The sequence below is a fragment of the Pezoporus flaviventris genome, unplaced genomic scaffold (assembly GCF_033815535.1).
Source record: "Pezoporus flaviventris isolate CSIRO_AGI_PZ_B2104156 unplaced genomic scaffold, CSIRO_AGI_Pfla_v1 ptg000073l, whole genome shotgun sequence".
NCBI classification, from domain to species: Eukaryota; Metazoa; Chordata; class Aves; order Psittaciformes; family Psittacidae; genus Pezoporus; species Pezoporus flaviventris.
In genome coordinates this window covers 4,927,861-4,955,683 of record NW_026892621.1, presented here as the reverse complement: position 1 = coordinate 4,955,683, position 27,823 = coordinate 4,927,861, and the positions used below count along the sequence as shown (strand labels likewise).

At 42.2% G+C, this 27,823-nt stretch overlaps 1 protein-coding gene across 4 annotated transcripts in view; it reads right to left on the bottom strand.

Annotated features, from left to right (window-relative positions):
• The window catches only part of HDAC11 (histone deacetylase 11), a 31,913-nt gene extending 10,723 nt beyond the window's left edge, over positions 1-21,190 (bottom strand). The window contains exons 1-8 of one of the 4 annotated variants that reach the window (XM_061472994.1): positions 21,148-21,165; positions 19,930-20,093; positions 19,371-19,519; positions 16,212-16,312; positions 9,488-9,604; positions 4,984-5,026; positions 3,397-3,473; positions 1,351-1,413 (exon numbers count right to left, since the gene is read on the bottom strand). In XM_061472994.1, the coding sequence (XP_061328978.1) occupies positions 1,351-1,413; positions 3,397-3,473; positions 4,984-5,026; positions 9,488-9,604; positions 16,212-16,312; positions 19,371-19,519; positions 19,930-19,997 (618 nt within the window). In that variant the 5' untranslated portion in view covers positions 19,998-20,093; positions 21,148-21,165. Of the gene's footprint in view, positions 1-1,350; positions 1,414-3,396; positions 3,474-4,983; positions 5,027-9,487; positions 9,605-16,211; positions 16,313-19,370; positions 19,520-19,929; positions 20,094-20,487; positions 20,574-21,147 lie in introns of those variants that run through there. The other 3 variants (XM_061472992.1, XM_061472996.1, XM_061472995.1) reach the window with 3 other exon arrangements.
• Positions 21,191-27,823: the final 6,633 nt, after the last annotated feature.

The following is a 27,823-nucleotide window of genomic DNA, read 5'->3' as shown; positions in this document are numbered from 1 at the left end:
AAAATCATCTTTTCACAGCAATCACCATGATGACTGTATTGAAATCAGTGTCTCATACAGCATCACGGACCCTACCCACCAGAGAACTTCATTTAAACTATAGAAACAGACATTTCCACAGATAGTATCTTTTGGAATTCTGTTGCATAATTCAAGTTCCTGGGAAGCACCAGAATTCCTAATAAATGGCAACTTCTGCTTATTTCTTCAGCACCTTTGTTCTACAAATAAAGAGCTCATGAACAGAAACCCAGGAATATGAAAGCCTCCAGGAGAACCGTTTCCCTATGAAAGGTGAAACTTGCCAATGCACCAAGAGCTGGACCACTGACAAGACGTGAATATCTGCATGCTCAGAGAGGATCTTCTGAGCTAGTACGTCCCACACCTCTTATTCCCCAAAGAAAGGAAAGAAATGGGTTATTTAGTGTGCAGACTGAGGTGACCTGAAAATCAAAATATATTCCAAGGAGGTTTAAAGAACCCCCCAAAAAACCCAAAACCAAAACAAACTTACACATAAAACACCCCAAAGAAGCACAAACACATCCAGACCCTGAAAGAGGTGGCTGAAGAGAATCACAAACACAAAGCATCTTTCTATTGCATAATCTGTCCTTATTTAATGGTAATGTTAGGATGCTTTAACTTGCAGATAAGAGAAATGACAGAAGATAGAAAACTACAGCCTTTAAGCTTCCTCAGTTCCATGGAACTTAAATGCTTAAAAATGCTTTATTTACACATAATAAATTACCTTCAATGGTTCAGCCTGGACATAAGTATGGTGCATTAACTGCTTTTCTAAAAATACCAGTTCCCTCCTTTCAGGATTTATTTTGGAAATGCTACCGAAGATGAGATCTGTTCTCCGTGCCCACAGTAAATCACTTTACCAGGTGAAGAGTGATGTGCACTTCACTTCATTAGCCTGAAGCTAGGCTTCCTATTAAAACACTGAAGGTCAAATTCATCCCCTGCAAAGGTTGCTGCAACAATCACGCATGCTGAACGAACTGTAATTCTGGTTTAAAAGGTTCTTGTTTCTTCTGGAATACTGATCTACCCTGCAGCCTGCGCATGCCACTCTAAAACAGTTCTACATCTAGCCACATGATGGAGCTACAACTCAGTTTAATTTTATTAAACTGGCCTACCAGCCTTTTGGACCAGTTTAATTAACAACTAAATTGTTCACAGCTGCCATCATCTATGATTATCTCTATATTCCGCAAGCTGACAGTTTATACCATTAGATATTATATTATACTATTAGAAAAAATGGTATTTATCAAACACTTGTATTTCAAGCAAAACAACTGCAGCACTGAACAGAGGTAAGGTACTCACCTGGTGAGCATCCAGATCAATAATTGTGGCTTTAGACACCCCTTGTACTCTTTCAAATAGGAACTGGATATATAAGCAAAGAAACAGATGGAGAAAGTTATGAAGTTGGGTGACAGATTAAACTGAGGGCTTGAAGCTTGCCCAATATACTACTGGTTTGATTTGAATGTACTGCATGTCTTTTCATTTCATTCACTGAATAAACAGCTAAATGATTCCAATATATGTAATGACAAAAGCTCTGGTTATTTCACATAATAAGGTCATTTTTGTGGCCATACAATAAAAACCCTATATATTTACACCAGATGAAACGCATGGAACATGTATTTTACAGTCATCTGTGCAGGTATCTGCCTACCTGCAGAGCAAGTCAGTAGAGAGGAGAGATTTCTACTCATCTATCTCCCACAAAGTACCAGACATAACATAGGATCAAAGATGTGTCTTTAAGAACACAAAGTACCAGACATAACATAGTATCAAAGATGTGTCTTAGATTGGACATAAGGAGGAAATTCTTTCCTGTTAGGGTGGTGAGGCACTGCAATGGGTTGCCCAGGGAAGTTGTGAATGCTCCATCCCTGGCAGTGCTCAAGACCAGGCTGGACGAGGCCTTGGGTGAGATGGTTTAGTGTGAGGTGTCCCTGCCCATGGCAGGGGGGTTGGAACTGGATGATCTTAAGGTCCTTTCCAACCCTAACTATTCTATGATTCTATGAAGCATAAGCCTGGTGGCCCAGGGTAACAAACCCGGCTGCAGCAGTGCTGGCTCTGCACAGGGGTAGCAGGTCCATCTCTGCACCTCACCCAGTAAGCCAGCAAAGGACAGGTCTACTGGGGGTTATAAAGCTGATCGCTGGTGCTGTCACGGATTGATCGATCGATGTCATTGATCACTGGTGCTGTCAGAGGCTGGAGTGGAACCAGCAACAACATAGAAAAAGCAACATCAACAACTGTGGGCTGGGACAGGGTGAAGTGGACGCTGCCCATGCCCCAGAACATCAAGGAGCTCACTTCATGGGACACCAATGACAGCACAAGTGAGGCTTGTTGGCAGGGAGGGAAAAACACCCCACTGTGATGGCATCCAACTGTATAAGCATAAACTCCACCATTTAGGCAAAGCTGCTGGAGGGACTGTATGCATTAAAGCCACTTTTAGTAACAGGATTCATTTCTTATCCCAGTCTGTGAAGAAAAAATGCTTTTGAATTCCTTGAGTCTTAGCTTTGACAAGTTACTATCTTTAACACAGACATGGTAAACCCCAAGGATTTTGTACAAACTGCCACCCGCTTTAATTTCTCAATCTGTATTTTGATGGCAGGAAAACAGAACACTGGATTTCTTTCCTGAAAATTACCACATACAGAAATTAGGATGTTATGTCATGTAGTGTGCTGCAATCATTAGAGCTTTTTATGTTTGATTATTACTGATACTTTATAAATAATCTAGTATACAAATATACCATAGTACATTTGATAAAAATAAGCCCTAATTGCAGAAGTCTCTTGCTTCAGCCTTTCAACAGCTAAATACCAAATGTATTCATTCACAGTCAGTGATTATTTTGGAGACATTCACATTTTTATTCATGATTTTGAACCACTCTGAGCACTGTATAGTGCAGCTTGATTCAGAGAGAAAATTGCTGTCTGCATTCGTCTTGACTATAACCACTGAAACTAATGCGGGATTTTCAGGTTCAACTGCAAGGCTGGGATAATTATCAGTGAGGATATTATAAGTCAATCTGGCTTGATTGTGAGTGGGTTTTTGCAGTTAGACATTATTAATGTAACTGTAGTGGTTCATAATTACATTCAGAATTCTGACCCCTGCAACTCTTCCCTCCCACTTCACAATACCGCACATTGTGTTCTGCAGCATCAAGTACCACACCTTTTTCCTATTCCAACCCATCTATAGATGGCTTTATTTTCTCCTATTAAGATGTAAATTAGTCCTTATGAATTTATATGGATTTTTTCCATTTGCACAAACTGTAGGAAGTACTGCGTTAAGAGCACTTCTTACCTTTATAGCCAGTGTGATATCAGCATATGCACAAAATCCTCCACCTTTGTCACTTGAACAGTGATGAAAACCACCCCCTAGACACAAAAATGTTGGAGAGATGAAAAGCTAGATACTAAGGAACATTTTGGTCTTTGCAAAGAGATGGAGCTCACTTACATGGTACATACTATTTCCTTTAGCAAATACCACCCCTACACTTGCCAGCAACACAAACATCTCATGGGTTTCTGTACATACCTTATGTGTGGCCTAGTGAGCATCAGGCAAACGAGCTGCCCTTTCATCTAGCAACTAACCTAAGAACTAAGGAATGAATGTATGTTCAAGGACAGAATGGATGGGGCTTGGAGCAACCTGCTTCAGTGGAAAGTGTCCCTGCCTATGGCAGAGAGTTAGAACTGGATGAGCTTTAAGGTCACTTCAACCCAAACCATTCCATGATTCTATGGTAACACAAAGAGAATTTCACCATGAGTGTTCCGCTCTCCAGGCATGCTGGAGGTACAAAATAAACATTATGGGCAGGTGGGAAGGACATGTGGGAAGGCTCTTTTCCATGCTAAACACCAGGTCAAACCCACCAAGCTAAGCACTATGGTGTTATCACCTGCACGATGTTTTTTGCAAACGCTCAGACCAGAAGAAACTTTAGGTACTCCTCTTTACAACACAATCACACACATTCTTTACAGGAAAAAAAGTACTTGGGCCTCCCCCTCCCAGACATACCTCTTATACAATAAACTGGAACCTTTTACTGAAAAACCCACTACCAGTATCTAAGCAGGAAACTTAACAAGCTCACTTATATATCAGTAAGTACGACAGGCCTTGCACTTAGTTTTTAATGTCTATTTAACTTTTAATATTGGATGTTCACTTTGCAGAAGATGCAAGAAATAATGGAAAACCCCCAAAATTGATGAGTTCTATGGAAACAAGCAGCTATGAGTCAAGTAACACAAGCTATTGCTTCAATAGTTTCCTGAGTTTGCATTGCTGTTTGCTGCAAGCAGGAGACCACATTTATAGTCACTATAATTTAATTTCATGTAATTTCTTCATAATTTGTTCATTCAAGTCTTTCTCAGGAAAAACTGCACATAGACACTACCTCGTCCAGCCCTGCTCTCCAGCATATCCACCAGTCTCTTCAGTGCTATAACATAAAATAGCTGATGATAAAATCTATGAAAATTATAAAATAATTTACTGAAATCAAAGATTTTATTGAAATATTTATATTTACTCCAAACATTTTACCTTAATATCTTTTGCACTACTTCAATCAAAACACTTTCATTATAGATATATAGATATACATACACACAATACCACTATCTTTATCCATTATCTTCCTTTTTCTTTCAAAAACATGTTGTAATTATAAAACTGCAATAGGGTGATAGTAGATGAGAAAACAAATCCAGCACTTTTCTCATTTTTTTTATCTTTAAAATCAAATTTAGTTAAACACAACCCAGTCACTTTCTACTATTATAATACAGATCGTGCTAAATGAAAACAGTGTGTTTTTAACCATGCTATTTCAAGTGTCACTCAGTGCCCTGCATGTGTACTTACCCACGTTGATTGCCCAGCCTCTTTCAACAGCCAGTTTTCCTGCCTTAAGGAAAGGACAGGGAGAACTTCATGAACAAAGGAGGAACCATTTCACACCTCCTGCTCCCTCCCCACACATAGCTCCTGGCACTGGAATTAATGCCCATGGAATGCTTGGATGTTTCAGCACTGCAGGTCACGCTGGATCAGGTCTCTATGATCCAACCAAAACTATCCCCAGCATAATTGGTTGAAAATACTATTTGCTCTCTCCTCTGTATTTCATTCTCTGGCAGTTGAATACATCTAATGCCAACTGCGCTTTGCAGAGGTGAACACTGACCCCTGGCAGAGAAATGATACAGGAAAAGTACAAGCGTTAATTAAGAGTAAAAAATGAGCAAGGATCTTCCAATATCACTTCTGTTCATGGCAAAACAGGAGGAACTTAAGCTCCAGATCTTGGAAATACAGATTAAAGGTTACAACTGGGGGTGAGGACAAAAAAATGCTACAGTGTGAAGTCTCCTGTGACTTGTTATTTTTTAAACACTAATACATCCAAAGTATAAAATATTACCAATCCTTTTTCCCTCCAATACAGCAAAACTGTGCCTGTATCTCTCCTTTGAGCTCAGATGACATTCAAGGAAGGGAAAGAACTGACAGAGAAGAGAAACACAAGGCTTAAATGATGACATTTTAATTGAAAAACCTGACTTATTTTGGTTCAGCAAGTGTTTAACTGCAGTACTCCTTAATGTCATGTCAAAAAGAAGATATTACTAGCTATAATTTAAAAATAAACAAACAAGGGAAAGCCAGATTATTGTTTTCCATAATCATGGAAAGAACATATTACACATCGTCTATGGAAAGAACTTTGAGCAGCTGAGAATTCCTCATTACCACTATTTACATTCGAACAGTTCTAACTTAGTATTAAGGACACTACTGGGAAGATCAACATCATTCTGTTACGAATGCACTAACTTACACAGATTAGATCCTGAGAAAAGATTGTAGTTTCTGAACTATAAACCCCATTAAATCACAGGGAAAACACATTATGTGTGATTTAGCAGACTGCCTAGGGATTCCTCCCCAAAAAAGCAATCTTCCCATATTGCTAAAAAAACATCATTAAAAGTACAGATACAAGAATCTTCATGATAAACAGGACCATTAGCAATAGAAGATTGTACTTCGGGCTTGTACTGCACAAAGTTTACTCTCTGATGAATCAAAATTGCTTTTAAAGTTTTGATACCTACTGCCCCATAATGAAAACTAAAAAAGGTAAAACTATCAGCATATGGCATCAACAGCAATCCAAAAGTGAACAGCAATGGCATCTCTATTTCAGGAGGCATGACACAAAGACATAACAGCGGCTAGCTCTTCTACACAGCCACATTTCTAACAAGTGAACACGCGTTTATGAATTAAAGATAACACCAGCACAATGAAAAACACCACAAAACTACGTAAAAGTATTGACTAGTTAGAACCAGGTTGAAATAGATACCATACACACGTACTGTCAAGGTTCTCACAAAGTATCAAAAGCAGACTATTAGGAAACTCTATAGATTCTTCCCAATTATTTTTCTGTTCTACCATTTTCTTCTTTCCTCATAACTATGGTACAGAAAGGCAGTGTGGCTATAGTAAGAGAAGGCTCTGCATGTTCCTATTCAGACGGGACTTTGCCAAGACCCTCAGCTCAATGAGAACTACTGACTGCAGTCAGAAACACAGCACACAGCAGAGACCTAGCCAGGAGCCAGAAATGATGATGAAGGATGAAACTGAGACAGAATGGAGCTACTTCTTTGAGAGTGACAACCAAACATTTATATAAGCACCTTGAAGTACAGGAACCAGATGAAACCACAATTCTTTCTCTCTACTATAACTGCATTCAGCTCTGGGGCCCCCAACAAAAAGACGGGTGTGAACTTGCTCAAGTCTCAAGGCTCTCCTCCCCATCTTTCCGGAAGTGGGAAGGGGGGAAAGGCAGGGAGTGAGTGAACAGTTGCATGGCTCAGAGTTACCAGCTGGGCTTAAAACCATGACAGTTCACCACAATGATGCTCTGCTCTGGAGTCAGGCTGAGAGCTGGGCTGGGTCAGCCTGGAGAAGAGAAGGCTCCTCAAGGGGAGACCTTAGAGCAGCTCCAGTGCCTAAAGGGGCTGCAGGAAACCTGGAGAGGGGCTTTGGACAAGGGCCTGTAGGGACAGGCCAAGGGAAATGGCTTTAACCTGCCAGAGGGGAGACTGAGATGAGCTCTTAGGCAGAAGCTCTTCCCTGTGAGGGTGCTGAGGCGCTGGCACAGGGTGCCCAGAGAAGCTGTGGCTGCCCCATCCCTGGCAGTGTTCAAGGCCAGGTTGGACACAGGGGCTTGGAGCAAGCTGCTCTAGTGGAAGGGGTCCCTGCCCGTGGCAGGGGTTGGAGCTAGATGAGCTTTAAGGTTCCTTCAACACAGACCACTCTACAATTCTATGGTGATACCATTACCCAGCCTATAAAATCAGGCTGTTTTTCTGTTTTGTTTGGGTTGGTTTGTTTGTTTCTTGTTTGTTTGGTTTTCTTAACAATTCCAGCAAAACCAGTTGGGTGCTATCTCCAGCTCCTGCTGGTAAACTGACAATGTTCCAGGTGGTTGATGCAGGTTTGCATTAGGGAGATGCACTGCCTTCCACATCCATCACCCCCACTTTTGCCAGTGAGCATCTACTAAAGGAAGTAGCACTTTTCCTTATCTAGTGTACTACCATAACCCAGTAAGCCTGAAGATTTATCCAGGACCTAGCATTTCTTTCCAAACTCATGTGCTTCAATTGTCCTTATAGTTGGTTTAACATTTGCAGTTATTTACCTGGTTTTCTCATGCTTATGCAGACTTTCAGGCTTCAACAAAAGCATCAGACACTGCTACACTGTACAAACACTTCCATATGTTTCCTTACCTCATTATTCTTTGACTTTAAATTACACGTTCATCCAAGAAAACAGAGTAACACAAGAGAATTAATGTACAATTAGGAAATGGGATTTATGAGGTGAGAACAGCAATAGTGCAAAAAACAGAGTCCAAGGTGGTCAAGATACATACAGGCTTTATAAAATAAAACCAATTCCCACTCACAAGCCTGAATTAAAACCGGCCTCAGCAACTGTCAAGGATCCTTTAACCTGGTGAATGTCACAGGACTCCTATGATTTAGGAAGAAACCACTGTCCACTTTCATTTAACAGCTGAGAGCAATAAGCAGTTAACTCGCTCCACACAATTTCAGCACAGAGGAGGTGACTTTTTCATCCTTTCTTCTACTATCCCCACACTCAAGAACTTACTGGACCTTTCCTTTGCCACTTCTATGATCGCAACTCTCAGCTCTTCCTCCAGCCATGAACAACATTTTTCTGAACGCGTTTTTCTGACCACATAATTATGACCAGTGTTTGGTTTATTACAAAGGCAGTTAAGATGACCTACCTAAAACAAATAAAATTGCACTGTTAGAAGATGCTTCTGAATCTTTATAGTAGAGATTTAAGATCAGTCACAAGTTGTCCAGTCCACTCTACTCCTTTCTCTACTACCTTTTGTAACAGAAAACAACTGGCAAAGCTTCGTTTATATACACACATGCAAATCCAGCAGCTGGATGGGACACAGGTTTAACAAGAGTACTAAAATACTGAAAGAAGTTGACTTTTTTCTGATAAAGATCAAGCACTGAATAGTTCTATCACTAAAAAGGAAATACAACAGAAAAGCAGGATATTTCATCTTGCCTTAAAATCTGGTGAAAACTTGCTCTCTGCTTTCACTTCACACAGTGAAACGCAGGAGGGGTGAAACTTACTAGTGCCCAGACCCACTTATACACACACCAGGGACAGCAGCAACAGTTCATCTCACATCAGTTCTGCAGAATGAAAGAAAACTTAAGAGAACTGCTTCACCAAACTTCTGGGCCCTCTCAAAGACAGACTTCAGCCTTCTTCACTGATTCTGCTGCACTGCCGTTCATGTTCTTTAGATGATTTATGTCTTTAACAATTGATATGTTAATGAATGTAAGCATTTAAAAATAAGAAGCCTTGATTCCAGCACAGACTACTAAATACCTGCATGTCTGTTGACACCCAAACATGCAGCTCCTTCCACACAGTCCTACGGCTCTTTGTGCTTTAAAAACCGCTTCTGTATCAGCAATTTGAACACTGTTAAAAGCTAATTCCACTTCTGCATATGCCACAAGTCCCGCCATGTCTATTACTGCCGGTCCAGGCTGCCCCTTCCTCTCCTCTGCAAATTACAGACCATGAAATCAGGTAGGTCCTTCTCCTGGGTAGCTGCTAACAAGTGGCAAACTGTGCTCATGGCCAGGACTGTAGCGTATCTCACTTCCCTCTGCAGGCTTTGAGCTACACAAAGTATTACCACTCACAGGTTTATTGTGTTTCAATCACCAAGTTTAAATAGAACAAAAGCGACTCAAGATCACCTTACCATTATTGTTCCTCCTGTCTGGGTCCGTAGAGGTTTCAAAACTTTTCTCTGAACCACAAAATTGGGCAGGAAGGCAACTGGTGGGATTTCTGTGATTGTAGCAACGACAAATGACCACTACAATGAGAGGAATAAAAAGTTCCAATTAGTGTAGTCTGTCTTAATGACGACATTTGGATCTCTCATGACCCAAAAGGTCCTTATCAGTAAGTTCCAAATAGGTTCATCCTCCAGTTGTTAACTATGAAAACCATCACTCCCTATCACCATCGCCAGGTTTTTCAGACCTTAGTATCGAATGGGAATAAATCAGGTCTCCAGCAAGCCAGTATTTCAGAAAATCTAACATCCCTGGGACTGGGAGGAAAAATTGTAACATGTCCTTCCGCAGCATTAATAGCAGGCTATGCCTGTTCAAGCCTAAAGTATCTTTTCCTGTGTCAAGTAAAAGGATATACCAAGGAGAAAGGAAAAACAGACAACTAAGAAGTTCAATACTGAAGTGAATGCACAGTGCACATTTTAGCATGAAAAACTGATTAAAATTTATTTAGCATATTAAACACTTCTGGAAAATGTTTCAAGAAAATGTTTTGTTGAAAAGTCCTATCATCATGAACATGATTTGAAGGTTAGAACACAAAATATTTGCAATATATAAATGCTTTTTTGCAAACACATACATTACTTCAAAGAACTTCTACTAACATGGCTACCAGCGATAACGCTTCTAAATATAATTCAAAGAGTTAGTCACAAGCAAGAAGATACCTCTTCATCCAATACCAAAACGTTCAGGTACTGAGAATTATGAAATAGACACCCTGCACAAAGAGTCTGAATAGATCCCATTTTGGAAGGGAAGAGAAAGCTCTGGGGAGAACTTAGAGCAGCTCCCAGGGCCTAAACGGGTTACAAGAAACCTGGAGAGGGGCTTGGGACAAGGGCCTGTAGGGACAGGGCAAGGGGAAATGGCTTGAACCTGCCAGAGGGGAGACTGAGATGAGCTCTTAGGCAGAAGCTCTTCCCTGTGAGGGTGCTGAGGCGCTGGCACAGGGTGCCCAGAGAAGCTGTGGCTGCCCCATCCCTGGCAGTGTTCAAGGCCAGGTTGGACACAGGGGCTTGGAGCACCCTGCTCTAGTGGAAGGGGTCCCTGCCTGTGGCAGGGGTTGGGACTGGATGAGCTTTAAGGTCCCTGCAACCCAAACCAGGCTGGGATTCTATTTTCTTCAGCATTAGGGAATTTAACCAGATTCAGTACATTTGCTGCCCAACTGCTGTTAGCTGTCTGCTTACAGATGATAGGAGGTACAAGTGGTCAATTTTAACCAAGGACAATCACATGCCAATTTCAGGGTCCTCTGACATTTAGAAATGCTTTGGCTTCCCATTTACCAATGTTTCAACTACAAGGTACGGTGAGATGAGGTGGAGGGATGGCACTATTCATAAAGTTAAATACTAACTATATTTTGTGAACAGTTCATTTTAAGCTCCTACTACTTTTGTATTTGCAAGACATTATTGTGTTACCTTATCATCAGGCCTCCGACATCAACAAAATACCTTAACTATATTGTAATACAGTCAGTTTTGGTAAAGTCCTTTTGCAAGATACTTTAGCTTTTAAACAAGCATAATGTAAAGAACTGGGTTCAATCCTGTTGTTCTAAAATGGAATCAAAAAGGTCACATTGGATAAAATACAATTTGATCTCAAATGTGAATGATGATCACAAATTCTCCCATAGTTTTAACACAGTTTAAAAATATTTTAATCTCAATGGGAACAAGTGGGAGCAATACAGACTCAAATGAACACGTACCCTGCTGCAGGTTTTGTGGTGAATGCAAGAAATCCATACATGGTACGAGGAAAGAGTACGCACAGCTTTCTGTATGTGGCTGAGGATGCTCAGAGAGCAGTGCCAAGCCCAACAGCTTTCCCTGCTTCAGATGCAGCCCTTGACTGTGTTTGTGGAATTCCTAACATACTGGGGAAGAGTCAGGTGACTGTGAGGAAAATCCTGCCATTCAAGAATGCACCTATAGACAAATTAAAATGCTTCCCCCAAACCACCACTGTAATAATAGAGAAATACATTGCCTCAAGCTGTGGACAGTTTTGTGCTATTTTAATTCAATGTGCTGATTTTGTTTTCCAGCATTTCTTGCAATAACTCCTCAGAACAGCTCTGTACATACTCATAAAAAGGAATTAAAAGCAATTATTTGATTGAATACTTTTTCACACTGTAAAAATAAAAGATAATTTTGCACAGATGAGGACTACATCAATTACGTTTTCCAGGCTGTCAGCTGGCTTCTGTAACACGAGTCTTCACACACAGCAGTCTCCTACGACAGAGAACCAACCCTTCACATTTTGTTTAATCACTACATTTTTGCATTCAAATTGCACATATCAGAATAATGCCAGTGACTATTTCGTTTGGTAGATACTTGCTCTCATTCAGCCACCATCAAATGACTGACTCCAGTAGCATTTTGTAAACATGTAGTTACGTAACTGAACAGAAATGAAAACTTGGTCTGGATTCAGGGAAGAGTATCATATATAAATTTAATAACACGCCTTCACTTCCTCTTTAGTTATCAATTCCATTTAACTCTTCTTTATTTCTATTGCTCATAGCAGAAGATTTTTTAAAAGTGATTTACCTTCCTGTGTTCTGCATAAATAATTCAATGCATAAACTTAAGTTTCAATTTTATAAAACTTCCACTCTCTGTTAAAAGGAGTAAAGAAGCCAGGTTAACCCTTAACCAGGTACATTCTCCTTTAACACACCTCCTACTCAGTTAACTACTAGGCAGGTATTATTAAACGTGGCTAAGTGCCGCAACTAAGGTTGCATCCAAAGTTACATCCAACAAAAACCAAACAAACCAACCAACCCATCACCAGCTTCAGAAGTCCTTAATTTTCCTTGATTATGTCAAAACTTTCTAACAGCATAAACATTTAAAGAGGATATTCTTGCAGGACTTTATCTTTGAAGTATTACCACTATCAACTTTAGTTCCTTAACTACAAAACCATCTTTTTAGTAAGGTTAAATGACTTTCCAAATCGTTTCAAATTATTAGTGCTCGAGGATTAAAAGTTACACTGAAAAACTAGTATCAGGAAAAGAAAGCTGAAATAGTTACTGATATATCTGGATTAATACAAACAGCACATTAATGATCAAAACCAACCCCTGATGTACTGCTTTGTGTTAGGCATTCAGTGCATTCCAGCATTATGAAATACCCAACATCACATCAGGTTTTTAGGAAATGCACAATTTTGTCTAATATCTAAATTTCAACTGCGTTTAAATCTTTGTTTCCTACAGCTACTCCCAGCTCAAAGGAAAATTCATGGACTTGTAATTCCAACACCAAGCAACTGATGTAATAATCAGAAGCTTGCCTCAGACAAAGCTATTTAGATCCATCTTCAAAAGATACTGAAAGTATGTCTTTAGCTTGAATTACTTCAGATAATATCATAAAGGTGAGTAGGAAGATTATAATTTTCACAAAAAGCTTCCAGATCAAGGTATGAACACACTATTGGCACTGGGAATGAGATACTGTGCTGGCAGCAATCAGCGGTACCCAGGTAACACCACCCAAAAACCAACCAGCCAAAAAACAATTTGGGTGCATCAGTCTCCCACCAATGAGGTGGAAATATTAAAAGAAAAAATAAATAAATCACTGCTAACCAAATGCTACCTTACCCTGAAGGGTTTTACTAGTCACTTCAGCTGCAAAGAATGCCCTGCAGCATTTGGGCAGCAGTGCAAGCACTGAAACCTCTCAGACATTGTCCCCATGACTGAGTATTCTTGTTCAGTTTTTGTATATTCCCACAGACCTTCACCTGACACATTAACATGCACATGAAAATTTAGGTAAAAGGGATCTAATTCATTTTTCTGCTCTCATGACCTTTTAAGTTAACATTTTGTAGTAAATCACCACTCACCTTCAAGAATTTCTCACCAATGAAGCTTGAAAAAATTGAGCCAGAAGGCACATCACAGGAAGCAGAGAGAGTGCTGACAGCACAAGCACCACATCCACTAAAGGACTGGATAGGGGAACCATAAGCACACTGAAGGAGCCCACTGCATCCAAACTAAACCCACGTTTTCAGCTGCAGTCACCAGTGCAGTGCACACAGCCCAAGCAGCATCCCATGCTGGTTTAACTCAACGCCAAATGAAGCCACAAGTATTGCAGGCTGAACTGGGTATTTTATGAGGCTGATTCTACTGCCTTCACACCCCAGAGTCTAACCCTCTTCCCCAGCACCCCTCTGACACCACCACCAGACAGGCAGGCAGGTAGCTCAGGTCTCTTGGCAAAGGCACTCACACCACCAGGCAAGAACCAAAGCCCACAAGCACTTGAGCACCAGATACCACTCTTTGTAGTCACATCAACCCACTTCTCATGGGTATAAAACCTCATATTTCTAATAGAACTATTAATTTAAACCTACAACATTCACAAATATGTAAAACAGACTTGGATTTGTAGTTCAACTGATGGGTCACCTGTTTTGGATCACCTTCAAAAAAGCACCTCTTGCATTCCACTGATGCACAAGCGTCACCCTCCTCATTTGCATTTCAGTATTTGCACATTTATAACAGAGCTTCTCACATATAAAAATGGTTCAAATGAAGACTTGCACTTTCTGAAACCTGCTTTAGCCTCACTGCCAGCCTTCTTCCAAACTTTCACAGTGCTGCTGTGCAAGAAATTCATCATTTTACATACCACTAGAAAAAGGCAGTAAGTGGAAAAGTACTGCAAGCAAGTTATCCAAAGTCCAGTCAATATCCTGGAAATCTAAACTCTTCAAAGGAACAACTGAGGGGGAAGCACCCAAATTCAAAATGCCAAATGCCATGCTACCTAAAGCAGGCAAAAAGGGAGACCTTTCCTTCCAACACAGACCTAATGTCCAGTACAGCTTGATCCACTTTGTGCACACCGTTTTGTTTCTCTTCAACCAACCTCCAGCCAGCTCCTCCAGCTGCTGCTGAGGTACCAAACAGCACTTCTTGCAAGAGTATGAAATTTCCTACCAAATTCGTGCTCAAGTTTTACATGAAAAGTACTCAAGTGATCCATTACTTTAAGAGAGCTAAGCTTTCCCAGAAAGGCAGGCACCTTTGTAGCCTTCAGAGCTGATCTAATACAAACCTATATCATTTATTGGTATAGGTCTGTCTTGGTCTGAATTTATATATAGAAAAGCAGAGCAGACTTTGGCTAAAGCCATACAGAGGCTACCCAGGGATTTTTCATGTCTAGCTGTGTTCTTTTCAGTTTGCAACTGAGCACTTCTATTTTCACTGCTTGACAGGAATTTGCTGGCCCAAGCAATTCAACATCTTCCAGTTTCTACAGCTGCAGGAAATACTCTCAAGGATAGACGCACAGTTCATCACACCTGAAAGCATACCACAGTACTGGTTTTGAACACCAAGACACAAGTTATACAGATAATTCCCTGTGAAGCCATCCTGTAGGTAATAAAAATAATATTACAGTATTCCAAAGTGTGCTATGCACATTACACCCCGCTTCAAAGATGTGCTTCAGTGGAAGAGGTAGGTGGTTCTATGGAATTAAAAGCTCAATATCAACAATAGCTGCAGTAAGATCAAATCTAATGATGTATGAAATTCTATATAACTTTAAAGCACAGAAAGAAGCGTAAGACAACTCAGAAAAGGAGTAAGAGTGAAAAAGGTTGACACAAATAATAGAGCCCTTACACAGAAAAATAAGACATTCCAGAAATAGCAGTACAAGGACTCTTTCACTGCAGAAGGGCAAAGGTGACCAAAATAACTCCCTTTGAATTATGAAATGGAAGATTACTTCTTATACAAATCCCTTCTCTGCCCTCCAAGAGTCGCAAAATAAAAGCAGCGTCACCTGCACTCATCTGCTAATTCCACCTACAGATGACTTAATATATTCAGACACAGAGATCTCAAGTTTGTGTTTTAAAGCTACATTTAACAAGCAGATGTTTCATCTAAAAATGCCCAGTGAATACTCTCTAACCCCTGTGAATATGCAATCTTATATAAGCTGGTACTAGAAACCTTCACACACAGATAATGTGCAAGGTTATGCACCTACATCTATCTTTCAACTCTCTCAATACTCCACTGATACAGGCAGCGTCTAAGTAGGAAGTCATTACTCCCCCCACAACAGATTGACAACAGAATCGCCATGTGAGTGCTCTTTTGAGATTACATAAACCCTGAATTCACAGAGCAATCCTTGCATTAAAAAACACCCAAGGAAGTACTTCATTTTAGTGCTCTGCAATGTATTTTCAATTTCAGAAGAATTTAGTAGAGTAAATCAAAACTTACACTGTTGAAGACAAACTCTGGTACCAAGAAGAATATAATTTACATCTCAAGCATTAACATTTTCCTTAGGTTCATGTATCTAACATGATAGACCACCTTTTCTCTCTACCCCTCTCTAGTGTGAATTGCTTACTATGCCTATGGTTTTCTTTCCGTCTTCTCAATGTTACCAAATATTACCAAAATGTATCACGTTATAGTATGTAAAAGTGGATTCTGTAATAAATCTAGTAGGATATCTGTTGCCTTTGACACTAATTCTAGACAGTTTGCTTGAAAAACAACATGAATGAGTACAGCACCTTCAATTTATTAAGGTAGCGTCTTGTGTGAACAACCAAGAGATCTTCTTCAGTGGCTTCCCGTGCCTGTACAATCAAGTCATCTGCAATTAGTTTTTCTTCTGAAACAGGAGAGAAATATCAATTGGCATTGCATACCATCACTTTCCATAGTCCACCCTGCCAAAGAAGCTACTTTGACCTTGACATAGTAGCCTCATCTGTAATTAAATCACTGAACTAACTTTTGTTCACTCATTGTTCACAGAGTTTCCAAATACAGACCCTCCACACACATAAGCTGTTAGGGTAGTGTGCATATGATAAACACTTTGCAGGAAGTTTTCAGAATGTAACGATAGTAACTTCTTGTTTAAACTGAAACAAAGGACAGGTAGTGACAGAGATACACAGACACAAAAGAATCACAAGACTCCTGACAGTCTTGATACACTGGGAAAATCTTAGCGCTCATAGCAACAAATATTCACCGTTCTTTAACACGCTTTAAGAAATTCCACAGCTGATGCTAGTATTTAATTCCCTAAACCAGGGAATTAAAAAAAAAAATTGAGAACAAAACAATTGCTTGGATGTTGATAGAAGCAAACACTTATGCTTAGCTAGGGTATTTCTGTCACACCTCTACCTTCATTTAATGTTAAGAAATACCAACGACCAGCTCTTAATTCTTCCCCTTAAAGACCAAAGTACAGTTTAGTTAAAAACTTATTTTTATAAGAGCAAGTTACAAAACATCATTCCAAAATCTCAGAACATGATCACAGGTCAATTTGAAGGCATACATCTGGATATCCTGCCAGGAAGTTCAAGTCAGAGTCAGCTTAACCAGCCCAGCAGCGCCGAAGAACCAGGCTGCTTTGCATCTGATCACACAAATGACAAACAGATCATGCTGATCTCCCCATACAAATGTTGATGCTGAATTGCTGCACAGCTGCAGCTTTCTAAGACTGTACCTCTTCTCCAATTTTACACTTGCAGGAGGAAGAAAACAACTCATACATGCGAGAGGTTTTGTTCTGAAGTGTTAGACAAGAACAGCACCTGCAACAATATTTGTTTTGGCATGCTCATGTTTCTCCTGACTGAGGCTTAAGAAACTTTTCATTCATTCATTCATTCATTCAGACAGACACCACACTGCTAACAGTGCCATTCCTGAGGAAGAAGGGAAGTGTGGAAAGATTCCCACTGGTGATTTTCTAGAAGGCAGCAGGGAACAGGGTAGATCACCTGTCACCAAGAGCTGCTGCAGAGCCAAAGAAAACCAGGAGCGCCCTGGGGTATCCCGTGGCATCTCTCTCCTTTACAAAACAAGGACAGGAAAACAATAGGAAAAACTGATTTTCTGTGAAAGACTAGGAGTAAAAAGGGGACACTTCACTCAGAGAAGAGCTAGAGGAAAAGCCTTCCTACAGTAGGAATAGAAAGGCGACGGTTTTGATTATTTAATAAAATGGTCACAGAATCCAAGACTAAATTGTTTGAGGCTGTTAGAGAGAAGATCCAAACCTCAGCCACTCAGTGGAGTGTTAACATGTGTCTAACCAAGGTTAGACAAATACAAGGCAGCCTGAAAGCACAAGGGCAATACTAAACTGGAAAGATCATCACCTGGAGGAGTCTTTAGGACCACATAAATGGAGAGGCTCATGGAAGGGGCTTGGTTCTCAGACAACCTTGGCCTTTTCCCTTGATGAGCAAGCTTACACTTTAGGTGAAGAGATGTCAAAACTTTATAGGCCCTCATCCTTGCTTCTGACACCTGTATTTCCTTAATGCATTTCTGCCTATACCTTCCAATTTGTTTAAAGCAGCAATAACAAAAATCACAGAAAGTTCTGCCTATCATCAGAACTCTTCCCAAACATTAACAGAATAAGGTTGATAAGGAATGAATTTATACAAGCTGCACTTACCTTTCATCCTGAAAAGCACCATTTGCCAACAGACTGTTCGCAGCCTAGTTGAATAAGTTACATCCCACAGCAAGCTGGTCGTTAACACCCACAGTTTCACAAGGAGTGCCCTAGTTCTTGCTACACCAGGTGTAATGAAAGCACAAGGAAGCTTCACACACTGCTCCCAAACTGCAATTCAGGTCTTGCAAGCCAAAACATTTGTAAGCTTGCAGTGAACATTGGAAGCATTTTTCATTTCATTGCTACAAAACTAAGTCTGTGTTGTTTTAGACCTAGGCTTGGCCCTGAAAAGAAAGAAGAAACTGGAACTGCAAACAGCAGTTACCCTCAAAAGGATACTTGGGGGAAATACTGCTCTTATACATGAATCTAGAACTGAAAGAAAGAGTTGGCATCATTAGAAATCTACTGAGTATGAAAACACAGCACACTGAGCTATGTCCGTGAGGCTCCAACATTCTGCACCTAACTCAGGCTGGGCTCAAACACAAGGTTCTGGTGCTCACTTCAGAGGTGGAAACAGTTCTCAAACATCCCACATGAATGTTTCCTGTAAAGGCCAAGCAAGGAAATTCTGCTCACTTCTTGCTTTCATTCAGATTGCAAAGAAGAGAAGTATTTTCAAATGGTCTAAGATACTGCTATGCTCCCATTTCTCCTTCCTCCTTTCTACTCAGTCTTGTAAAGCTCTGGTCCAGACTAAAATGAACCATATTAGTTACTCTGATGAGTATTATTCATGCCTCTGGGGAGAGCAAATCATTTAATGAGCTTGAATTTTCAATCCCAGTTCATGAGCTTCACTCTGCAGTGACACCATGACTGAGCTGAAACCAGACTGTGGGTTTATTCAGTGGAGCGGGATAGAAAATACATTTTCAAAGAACCTGAAAGGCCCTGGTGTAGGGTAGGATGCTAGCTCTAACATCACAATTTTCTCTCTTAAATACTTCAGAGACAAGTTCTTCATCAATGTGTATGTAACACATGGCATCTGACTCACCTCAGAAATGCTATAATCAATTTAACTTCCTAAGATTAAAGTGTGCAAACATGTAAGAACACCAAAGCACTCCAGATAGTACTAGAGTGCAGCTTACATCTACACAAGGAGCAATGAAGACGTACAGTCACTATTATATCAGCAATTATTAACATAAGCCTGAACTAACTGCAGCATTTCTGTTGGCTTTTGTGCAAATGTTGGTCTAAGAGGTACTTCCCATTGTTTTACCTTTCAGGAAATTGATAACTTTTCCCCATTTCCCTGCATCGAATGGATGCAGCTTCTCAAGTCCCATGAAGGTGATGTTGTAGTCGGGAGAATAGATGATGGGCCAGCATGCTGATGGGGGATCCTCATACAACTCAGTTCTGTGAGGCCTTGGAAAGCAAAAAACAAACTAGTCACCACTGGTAGCAACTGTTCACAAAGTCAAATGCTTTTCTACTAAAATCCCAATTTAGAGTCATTATTAATACCAACTTTACATTAGGAATGATTCCTGAAGATGCTATTTCCAACAGTTACGGAAGAAAACGTAACATTTGGTCATTTAACTCGGCTTCAGCAGTAGGGTGTCAGGGAGAGGAACATCCTTCACCTCCAACCAGTACAGTTACACTGCTCATTAATGAGTTATGCATACCCACTTCATTGCAGACATTAATTTATGGAAACACTTGCTTCTCCCCACTTGTCTTTCAAGTCTATCAAGCAGTACCTCTACCCTTAGAAGGTGTGTACAGTTTACAGACCACATAACCTTCAAACAACACGTAACTAGCCTCACATGTTAAAGCCTGTATTCAAACACGACTGAAAAAGCCAAACCACACTGCTCCTACAGGACACCCCCATCAAAACAAGGTTGGCAAGACTTCTAGGATCCTTTCCTTGGAGCAACAGATTACTTTGTGACCAGCCCAGCAGAAGTAAAGATGCTTGGGTTTGTACCTGCATAGCATACAACCACAGGACATAATCTCAGCTCTAGATCTCATGTGTGTAACCCCTACCAACGCTTTCTTTTACACCCTCCCCTCCAGCTTCTTGTATTCCCCAGCTACAAGGGGAGGGAGCAGAGCCAGCTCAGCTCAGAGCCCTCCTTCACAACCAGTCCACCGAACGGGCAAGCAATGCCTGCTCTGCATTCACAAACACGCACCCCCGGGGTTCGGTGGATGCCTGTGCTCGCACAGTGTCAGTGGGCAGCCCGGGCCCCAGGGGGGTTCTGTGCTCACTCTCGGCCCATTCCACCTCCCTTCTCCACCCCAAGGCCCCTGTTCCTGCGCCGAGACCTCTGAGCCCCCAGATATAGCTGAAGTTTCCAAAAGGCTTCACAACTTACCGAGCAAGACAAAGGCATCTTTGTCAGGTGAACAATACAAACAGGAAAAAAACACCCTTATTTCCAGCCTTAACATGCTCAAACCCACCCTTTTAAAACCCATCAAAAACCAAACAAGAACGCCAGACACGAGCACAACGGAGGTTTCCAGCCGCCTGCAGCCCCTGTCCCCACATGCTGCCCACCAGCAGAGCCAGGGCTCGGCGGCGCCTTCCCTCCCACCGCGCAACAAGAGGCGGCTCCCGTACAACTGGATGTGCCTCCGGCAGCGCCACGGCACCGCGAGCCCAGCGAATGGGACCTTCCCCCGGGTCCCCCGCAGCGACCCGCGCCCTGCCCTCGGCGGGGGCCCAGCACAGCCGGGCCAGGGCCGCTGGGAGCAGGGCACAGCGGGGACCTCCCCGTGTCGGCCTGAGGCCGGGCTCGGGAGGCCTAAACCGCGCACCTGTCGGGGCGGGCCGCGGCGATGCCGCCGCCTCAGCCCGCCCCGCCGGGCCCATCTCAGGGCTCTGCCGCGGACAGGGGCGGGCCGCGGGCCCCGCAGCCGGGAAGGCCTCGCCGAGCGCGGCCGCAGGCAAAGCCCTCCTGCAGCCCCGAGAGCCCCAGGCTGGCGGAGAGCCCGCCCGCGCCCCGAGGCACCCCGCGCGGTGCCGTACTCACATCCCCCCGCCGCGCACAGAACGGGGCGCCCGCGGCCCGGCACCGACAGCCCCTGCGGCCCCGCCCGCCGCTGGGCGGGGACACGGAGCGGCCGGGCAGGCCGGGGCGGGCGGACCGAGGCCCGGAGCGGCGGCACCAGCGGGGAGCCCCGGCCCTGGGAGAGGGGAGGGCCTGGGCTCCGCGCAGGGGGGTGTGATGTTACATTGGCGGCTGCTGCCAGGAGTTGGCATCACGGAACCACAGAATCCCAGCCTGGTTTGGGTTGAAGGGACCTTAAAGCGCATAAAGGCAGGGACCCCTTCCACTAGGGCAGCTTGCTCCAAGCCCCTGTGTCCAACCTGGCCTTGAACACTGCCAGGGATGGGGCAGCCACAGCTTCTCTGGGCACCCTGTGCCAGCGCCTCAGCACCCTCACAGGGAAGAGCTTCTGCCTAAGAGCTCATCTCAGTCTCCCCTCTGGCAGGTTAAAGCCATTCCCCTTGGCCTATCAAGGCCCTCACAACCATTCCACACAGTGTCTCTGGATGGGAAAACAGGATTCTTATTACAAAATAAAATCAACAGGATACCATCAGGTGAGGACTTATAGCAGGTCAGCAGCAGCATGAGGAAAGCAAATGTGAAATAGTGGTGGTACCTAACTGGGCAGCAGAATTCCCACTGGTTTTGGCACATCAAGGCTTCACCCCAAGAACACCATTGCTAATTCAGACACATGAGAATAATAAGCTCGTTTCAAGTCAAAAGCCACTTTCTAAGTGTACTTCACTAACCCTGCTTGAATAGATACAAAAAGCATTTCTTACACAGTTGTACAGCTAAATCGATAATACCCTTATGAAGAATGGTCCCTCAATAGCAGCAGTATCTGTCAAACCAAGGATAAATGTGCAGAAGCACTCTTTTCTCATGAGGAATAATGTCTCTTTATGAGAGTTCCAGATAAATGTCTTTCGTTTTAAAATATGCTGCCTTTGGCGTGGCATTCAGTTTTGATGGATGCCTGGACTTCACCTTGGTATTTATTCAGCAACGGGAGACTGTTATCCCAAGAAAACATTCTATCCCTTTGACATTATCTTTTAATTAACATTTCTTTTTGTTCCGGCCCTTTGTGCACTTGCTTCAGCTTTAGTTCAGCGTATCTGCCTTTTCTTCCATGTTACTGACGACTTACTGCTTGGTGCTTAATTAGAGCTTGAGTGTTCTCTGGTTGACTAGATACACATATAACACGTTATTTCATTTTCATTTCAATTAACTTCTAAGCTTAAATTAAACTTGCAGACTAGATTCTGCATTTGTTGGATGTTGTAAATTGTTTTCATATTCACCTTTCCATTAATCATTCACATCTCAACTATGACACACACACTTCTCCAAATGGCAAGTTTGCTCAATTACTCTTTTTTTCACCACTAAAAATGGAATTAAAACACCTGTGCCTCCTGACTGGCTAGCCATGATGTCTGTTGCTTTCATTTCCCTCTCCTCATGGTACAGGAAGCTGGATTCCTACCTGCAGGATGATTCCTAATGGGCCCACAATAATGCTTTCACCTTCCTGTGTCAGCAGCAGAGGCACACTGTCCTGGACACACCCAAGGAAGCGCTGCTGTGCGTGTCTAGACTGATGCCTGATCACTCTTGCTGGGGTGAGGTTCTTTTTGTCTCCAGCAGAAACAGAAATACAATTTAGACATGTACCTATTTCCATGTAGGACTCATTCCTTAACAGAAAACACTGTTTATAGCATGGATTTACCATCTGGGCATTCTGGGATTGTTACTTTTGATACCACCATGCTCCAAGGAACTGTCACTGCAAAGGCCAAACACCTGAGGAGGCGCCTGCACATGGGCAGTCTTCATGGCAGCGGAGGTACACCTAGCTGTGGAAACATCTGCTTGTAGCTTTGTTACAGCAACAAGTTTCTAACAGTGTTTAAACAAACTACATGGGGCCTAACACTGTCATAGAATCATATCACGGACTGTTTTGGGTTGGAAGGGACCTTAAAGACCATCTAGTTCCTTAAAGCTCATCCAGTTCCAACCCCCTGCCATGGGCAGGGACCCCTTCCACTAGAGCAGGGTGCTCCAAGCCCCTGTGTCCAACCTGGCCTTGAACACTGCCAGGGATGGGGCAGCCACAGCTTCTCTGGGCACCCTGTGCCAGCGCCTCAGCACCCTCACAGGGAAGAGCTTCTGCCTACGAGCTCATCTCAATGTACCCCTTTGTCAGTTTAAAGCCATTTGCTCTTACCCTATCAAGGGCCTTAAAGCAATTGTACACAAACAGTATCTCTGGATAGGAAAATAGGATGTTGCATTGCTGTTCAGTCGTGTCTTAGAAAGGTAATTATCTCCTTCTGAATTAGGCTCAAGATACACAGGAGAATGATCTGTGCTGCATTTTGGATGTTCCTTGAGCACCAGTTTTCTGCCAGCAGACTTTTCAAGGTGAATGGCTTGGGAAACCTTACAGTGTGGGAGAAGAAACAGAGCTGAGCAAGTAACAACATTTCTGGTTCATTGGTCACTCTGAAAGAAACTTTTTGAAGAAAATTCGGAGTTCACATTATCTTTTCCCATCATTGCAATATTTAAAACAAAGTGAAATTTCACAAAATTCAGTCTGTCCTGAAGCTGTATTTTGAATACATAAAAGGGAAATATTTTTATTTAAAAACAAATAAAACTCAGACTCAAATCATTAACTTTTGAATGAACACACTTCCACACCATGTGCTGGAATAGAATCATAGAATAGTTAGGGTTGGAAAGGACTTTAAGATCATCCAGTTCCAACCCCCCTGCCATGGGCAGAGACACTTCACACTAAACCATGTCACCCAAGGCTCTGTCCAACCTGACCTTGAACACCACCAGGGGTAGAGCATTCACAACCTCCCTGGGCAACCCATTCCAGTGCCTCACCACCCTCACAGGAAAGAACTTCTTCCTTATATCCAATCTAAACCTCCCCTGTTTAAGTTTTAACCCGTTACCCCCTGTCCTGTCACTACAGTCCCTAATGAAGAGTCCCTCCCCAGCATCCCTTCAGATACTTGAAGGCTGCTATGAGGTCTCCACGCAGCCTTCTCTTCCCCAGGCTGAACAGCCCCAACTTCCTCAGCCTGTCTTCATGCAGGAGGTGCTCCAGCCCCTGATCATCCTCGTGGCCTCCTCTGGACTTGTTCCAACAGTTCCATGTCCTTTTTATGTTGAGGACACCAGAACTGCACACAGTGCTCCAGGTGAGGTCTCACGAGAGCAGAGCAGAGGGGCAGGATCACCTCCTTTGACCTGCTGGTCACGCTCCTTTTGATGCAGCCCAGGATATCGTTGGCTTTCTGGGCTGCAAGCGCACACTGAAGCCGGCTCATGTTCATTTTCTCATCAACCAACACCCCCAAGTCCTTCTCCTTGGGCTGCTTTGAACCTCTTCTCTGCCCAACCTGTAGCTGTGAATAGCCCAATTTTGGCTGAAAGATATTTCCTTTAAAAGTTCTGTTGAGTTCCAGTCTTCTCTTTACATATTTGAGAAGCAGGACAATGAGCACAAGCAGCAGCAAACACAAGAAGATGACCGAATTCTCTTAGAATAAAGGCACATACTCATAACAAGCAGAAAAAAGTTACAGGCCATACAGAACCCAATCTTCTCTACATTTCTTGGAATCCTTCAAAATTAGGCCCCAATACACCATGGAGGTGATAAAGTGGATGAATTGCCACCCAACTCATGCAGAGTCCTGGTGTTATATTTCCCCAAGACAAAGGTAATGTTTTCCCCTCACACCATTTTGCCTCTGTTAAGACAAAGTGTAACTTGAAGGGTTTTGACAATATTATGGATAACACTGGGGTCCTGTGGAAAGGAAGTTTACTAATTGCTGCATACTTGAAAGCACAGTTACAATCATTGTTACAATAAATAACCAGGAAGCTATTAACTCCCAAGGTTTGGTCTGTTTAATGTGTTCTTCATCATCCAGGAGACCATTCATCTCACGCTGAAAATCATAGATAGCACCTCTGGGAGGACAGATTGCCTTCAAAGAGAAATGCTTTGTTATAACAGGCTTGGGTCTGAAATGGATTCAGATAACAGCCTTGTACTTCTGGGGGCTCCTTCCAGGCTGCTCATGGGATTTGTCTTTTTAAAGTCCAGGGATCTTCCAGGCAATTACTTAACCCTGATGGGTGGTGAAACATAAGGGGATTTCTGTATCAAGAAACAGTGAAGTTGGAGACAAAAGCCAGTGGTAGCCAATTCATGATACTAAGAAAACTGGGACTGTGCACCCAGTTATTCATAATTTGCATCAGTGATATAACCTTTGGGTCCCCTGCCTCACAGGTGACAGGTGAAGCAGTACAATACAAATTAAGAGTCGATGCAACTTACAAATATTATTTTAACCTCCTAGAAACTTCCCAGTTATTCCCTGGAGATGGAATAATGCAAGAGTTGGAATAGTCCCAGTAGGTTTGATTAGGACTGACATGTGCAGCCATCCTCCTCCTCTGTATGGAGGCAGTTTAGCTATCTCCGAGGTCTCACCCCCATCTCTTGTCAAGACAGCCTGTCCTCTGTAGACAAAAAAAGCAGTGTGCACATCAGCTCAGTTTGTTTCATGCGTGAGATGCAGAACAGCCCTCCTCAAAGGGCAGGACACCCTCAGCACAGAGATAAGTCACAGAGAGTTTGTGTTAAAAGTACTTTGATTTGAGGCTTTTGAAAGAGAAAGAATGTGCTACAGATAAACCAGGGATGAAAAGCTTTTAAAGGAACATACAGAAAAGGGATTTTTAATTTATATTAGGACTGAAAATTTCCTGGAAAAATGATCAATATAATTCAAAATTATTACATGATTTTCTACAGAAGTCTTAATCAGTGCTTTTCATTCAGAAAATAGTATTTGAGAGCCTGTGCTACTGTAATCTCTTTGATCCTGAGGGCTTTGAACTGCTCTGTAGTGACATGCCTGAGATCAGGCATTTACTTCTGTGGTGTGTAGAAAATGTGAAATTATTGATTCTTGTAATCCAGCAGAGCAGAAAAAGGTCTGTGCTTTTTATAGCTCAGAAACTGATAGTTTTCTTCCTTTGCTTCACTCAGAACAGCAGGAAATGAAAATTCCTTAAAGATATTATTCTCCTCACAGTCTGTCTTCCCTCTTATTAGCCTAAGTAAGTCCTTCTCCCTCACTGAATTACAGCTATCTGCAGTCCTCAGTTTTTAAAACAATAGAGCATGACACCACTAGTCACCACTTTGTGCCTGCAGCGTCACAAGAGTTTCAAACTGAGAGACGTAGAAAACCGCAACAGAGCTCAGATTGTACACATCCCAGCAAGGCTTTAATGAAAACAGACCTTAAATAGCCTCACATTCATCAGAGGGACTCCTCCTGACACTGCGAGCCCATGACCAGGGAAGGAAGCCATGAGGCTTGATTTACTCCTGTGCACTGTAGACAATCTGCAAGTCAGTATCAGCATGGAGAAAATGGCATTTAGCACCAGGAGGTGCTTTCTGAAGTGAGGGAAGCTTTCAGACAAGTGTTTCATTTGGAGGTCCTGATGGAGTGCAGCGATCTCCTTAACTGGGGGAACGTAAGCACAGGCCAGAAACACGATTCATTAATAACACATGCCTTATTGCCTCAGGTTTTGCTCCAAGTTCATACGCATCCATTCTCCCAGAGCATATTTATAAATGTATGTATGGTGTGAAATTTCATCATTTCACTGCCAATTACAGAGACAACCTGAAGTCTAACACTCCCTTATCTATTAAAATAAGCTGGGTTGTGTGTAACTTGTACAGATTTCATAATGTTCACTCCTGGGGACAACCAGATACACAAAACCTGTTTTCATCTAATAATTAGCACATTCAGATGAGCACGTTTAGTTGATCTTTGCTCTGTTCTGATTTGTGAGTGCTTTGGTAATATGAGTGATATTTAGTCTGTTTATAATATGCAAGAAAGCAGTGAAGTAAAACACAAAATTCTTTCCTTCATTTTCCAAGCACATTCCATAGAAATACATTCAGACACCTGGTACTCAGCTGGTGATAAAAGTGTAAGAAACATTGGCAATCTACCAGGGAAAGACTGAATCTCAGGTTTTGGGACATCTTTTTGTTTCTGATGGCCTCCTGCACCTTTCCCATTGACAAGGTAACAATTGCTACAGTTTCCAATGGATAACTATTTCCTACAATTACTACTGAAATAAGTAGAAAGGAGAATTCCTACCGGAATAAAGTCTAGGAAGGGACTAATGTCCAGTCCAACAGTGTTATGAGAGAAGATTAATCAGAACCCTTGGTATGTCCTTTAGGTACACATCACATGTTCCTTGGAAGTGCAGCATCTTTAGAAAAGGTACTGCACAGTAAGTAAGGACATTCAAGCTTATGCTTCAAAACAAATAGACCTGGAAATTCAAGTTTCTTGAAAGAATCTTCTCTAAAGAGCAAGGTCAATATAGAAATCTGGTTTAAATCGACAGAAAAATTACATGATTACTACTTTGTTACAGGTTGAAGCCGGGCACTTAAAATGTAAGCAGGAGCATGAGTCTTCTGCTGCCTCAGGACAAGTGGCATTTGCAATGACCAGGAACAGATCTGCTGTTCCAAGAGAAGTGAGGG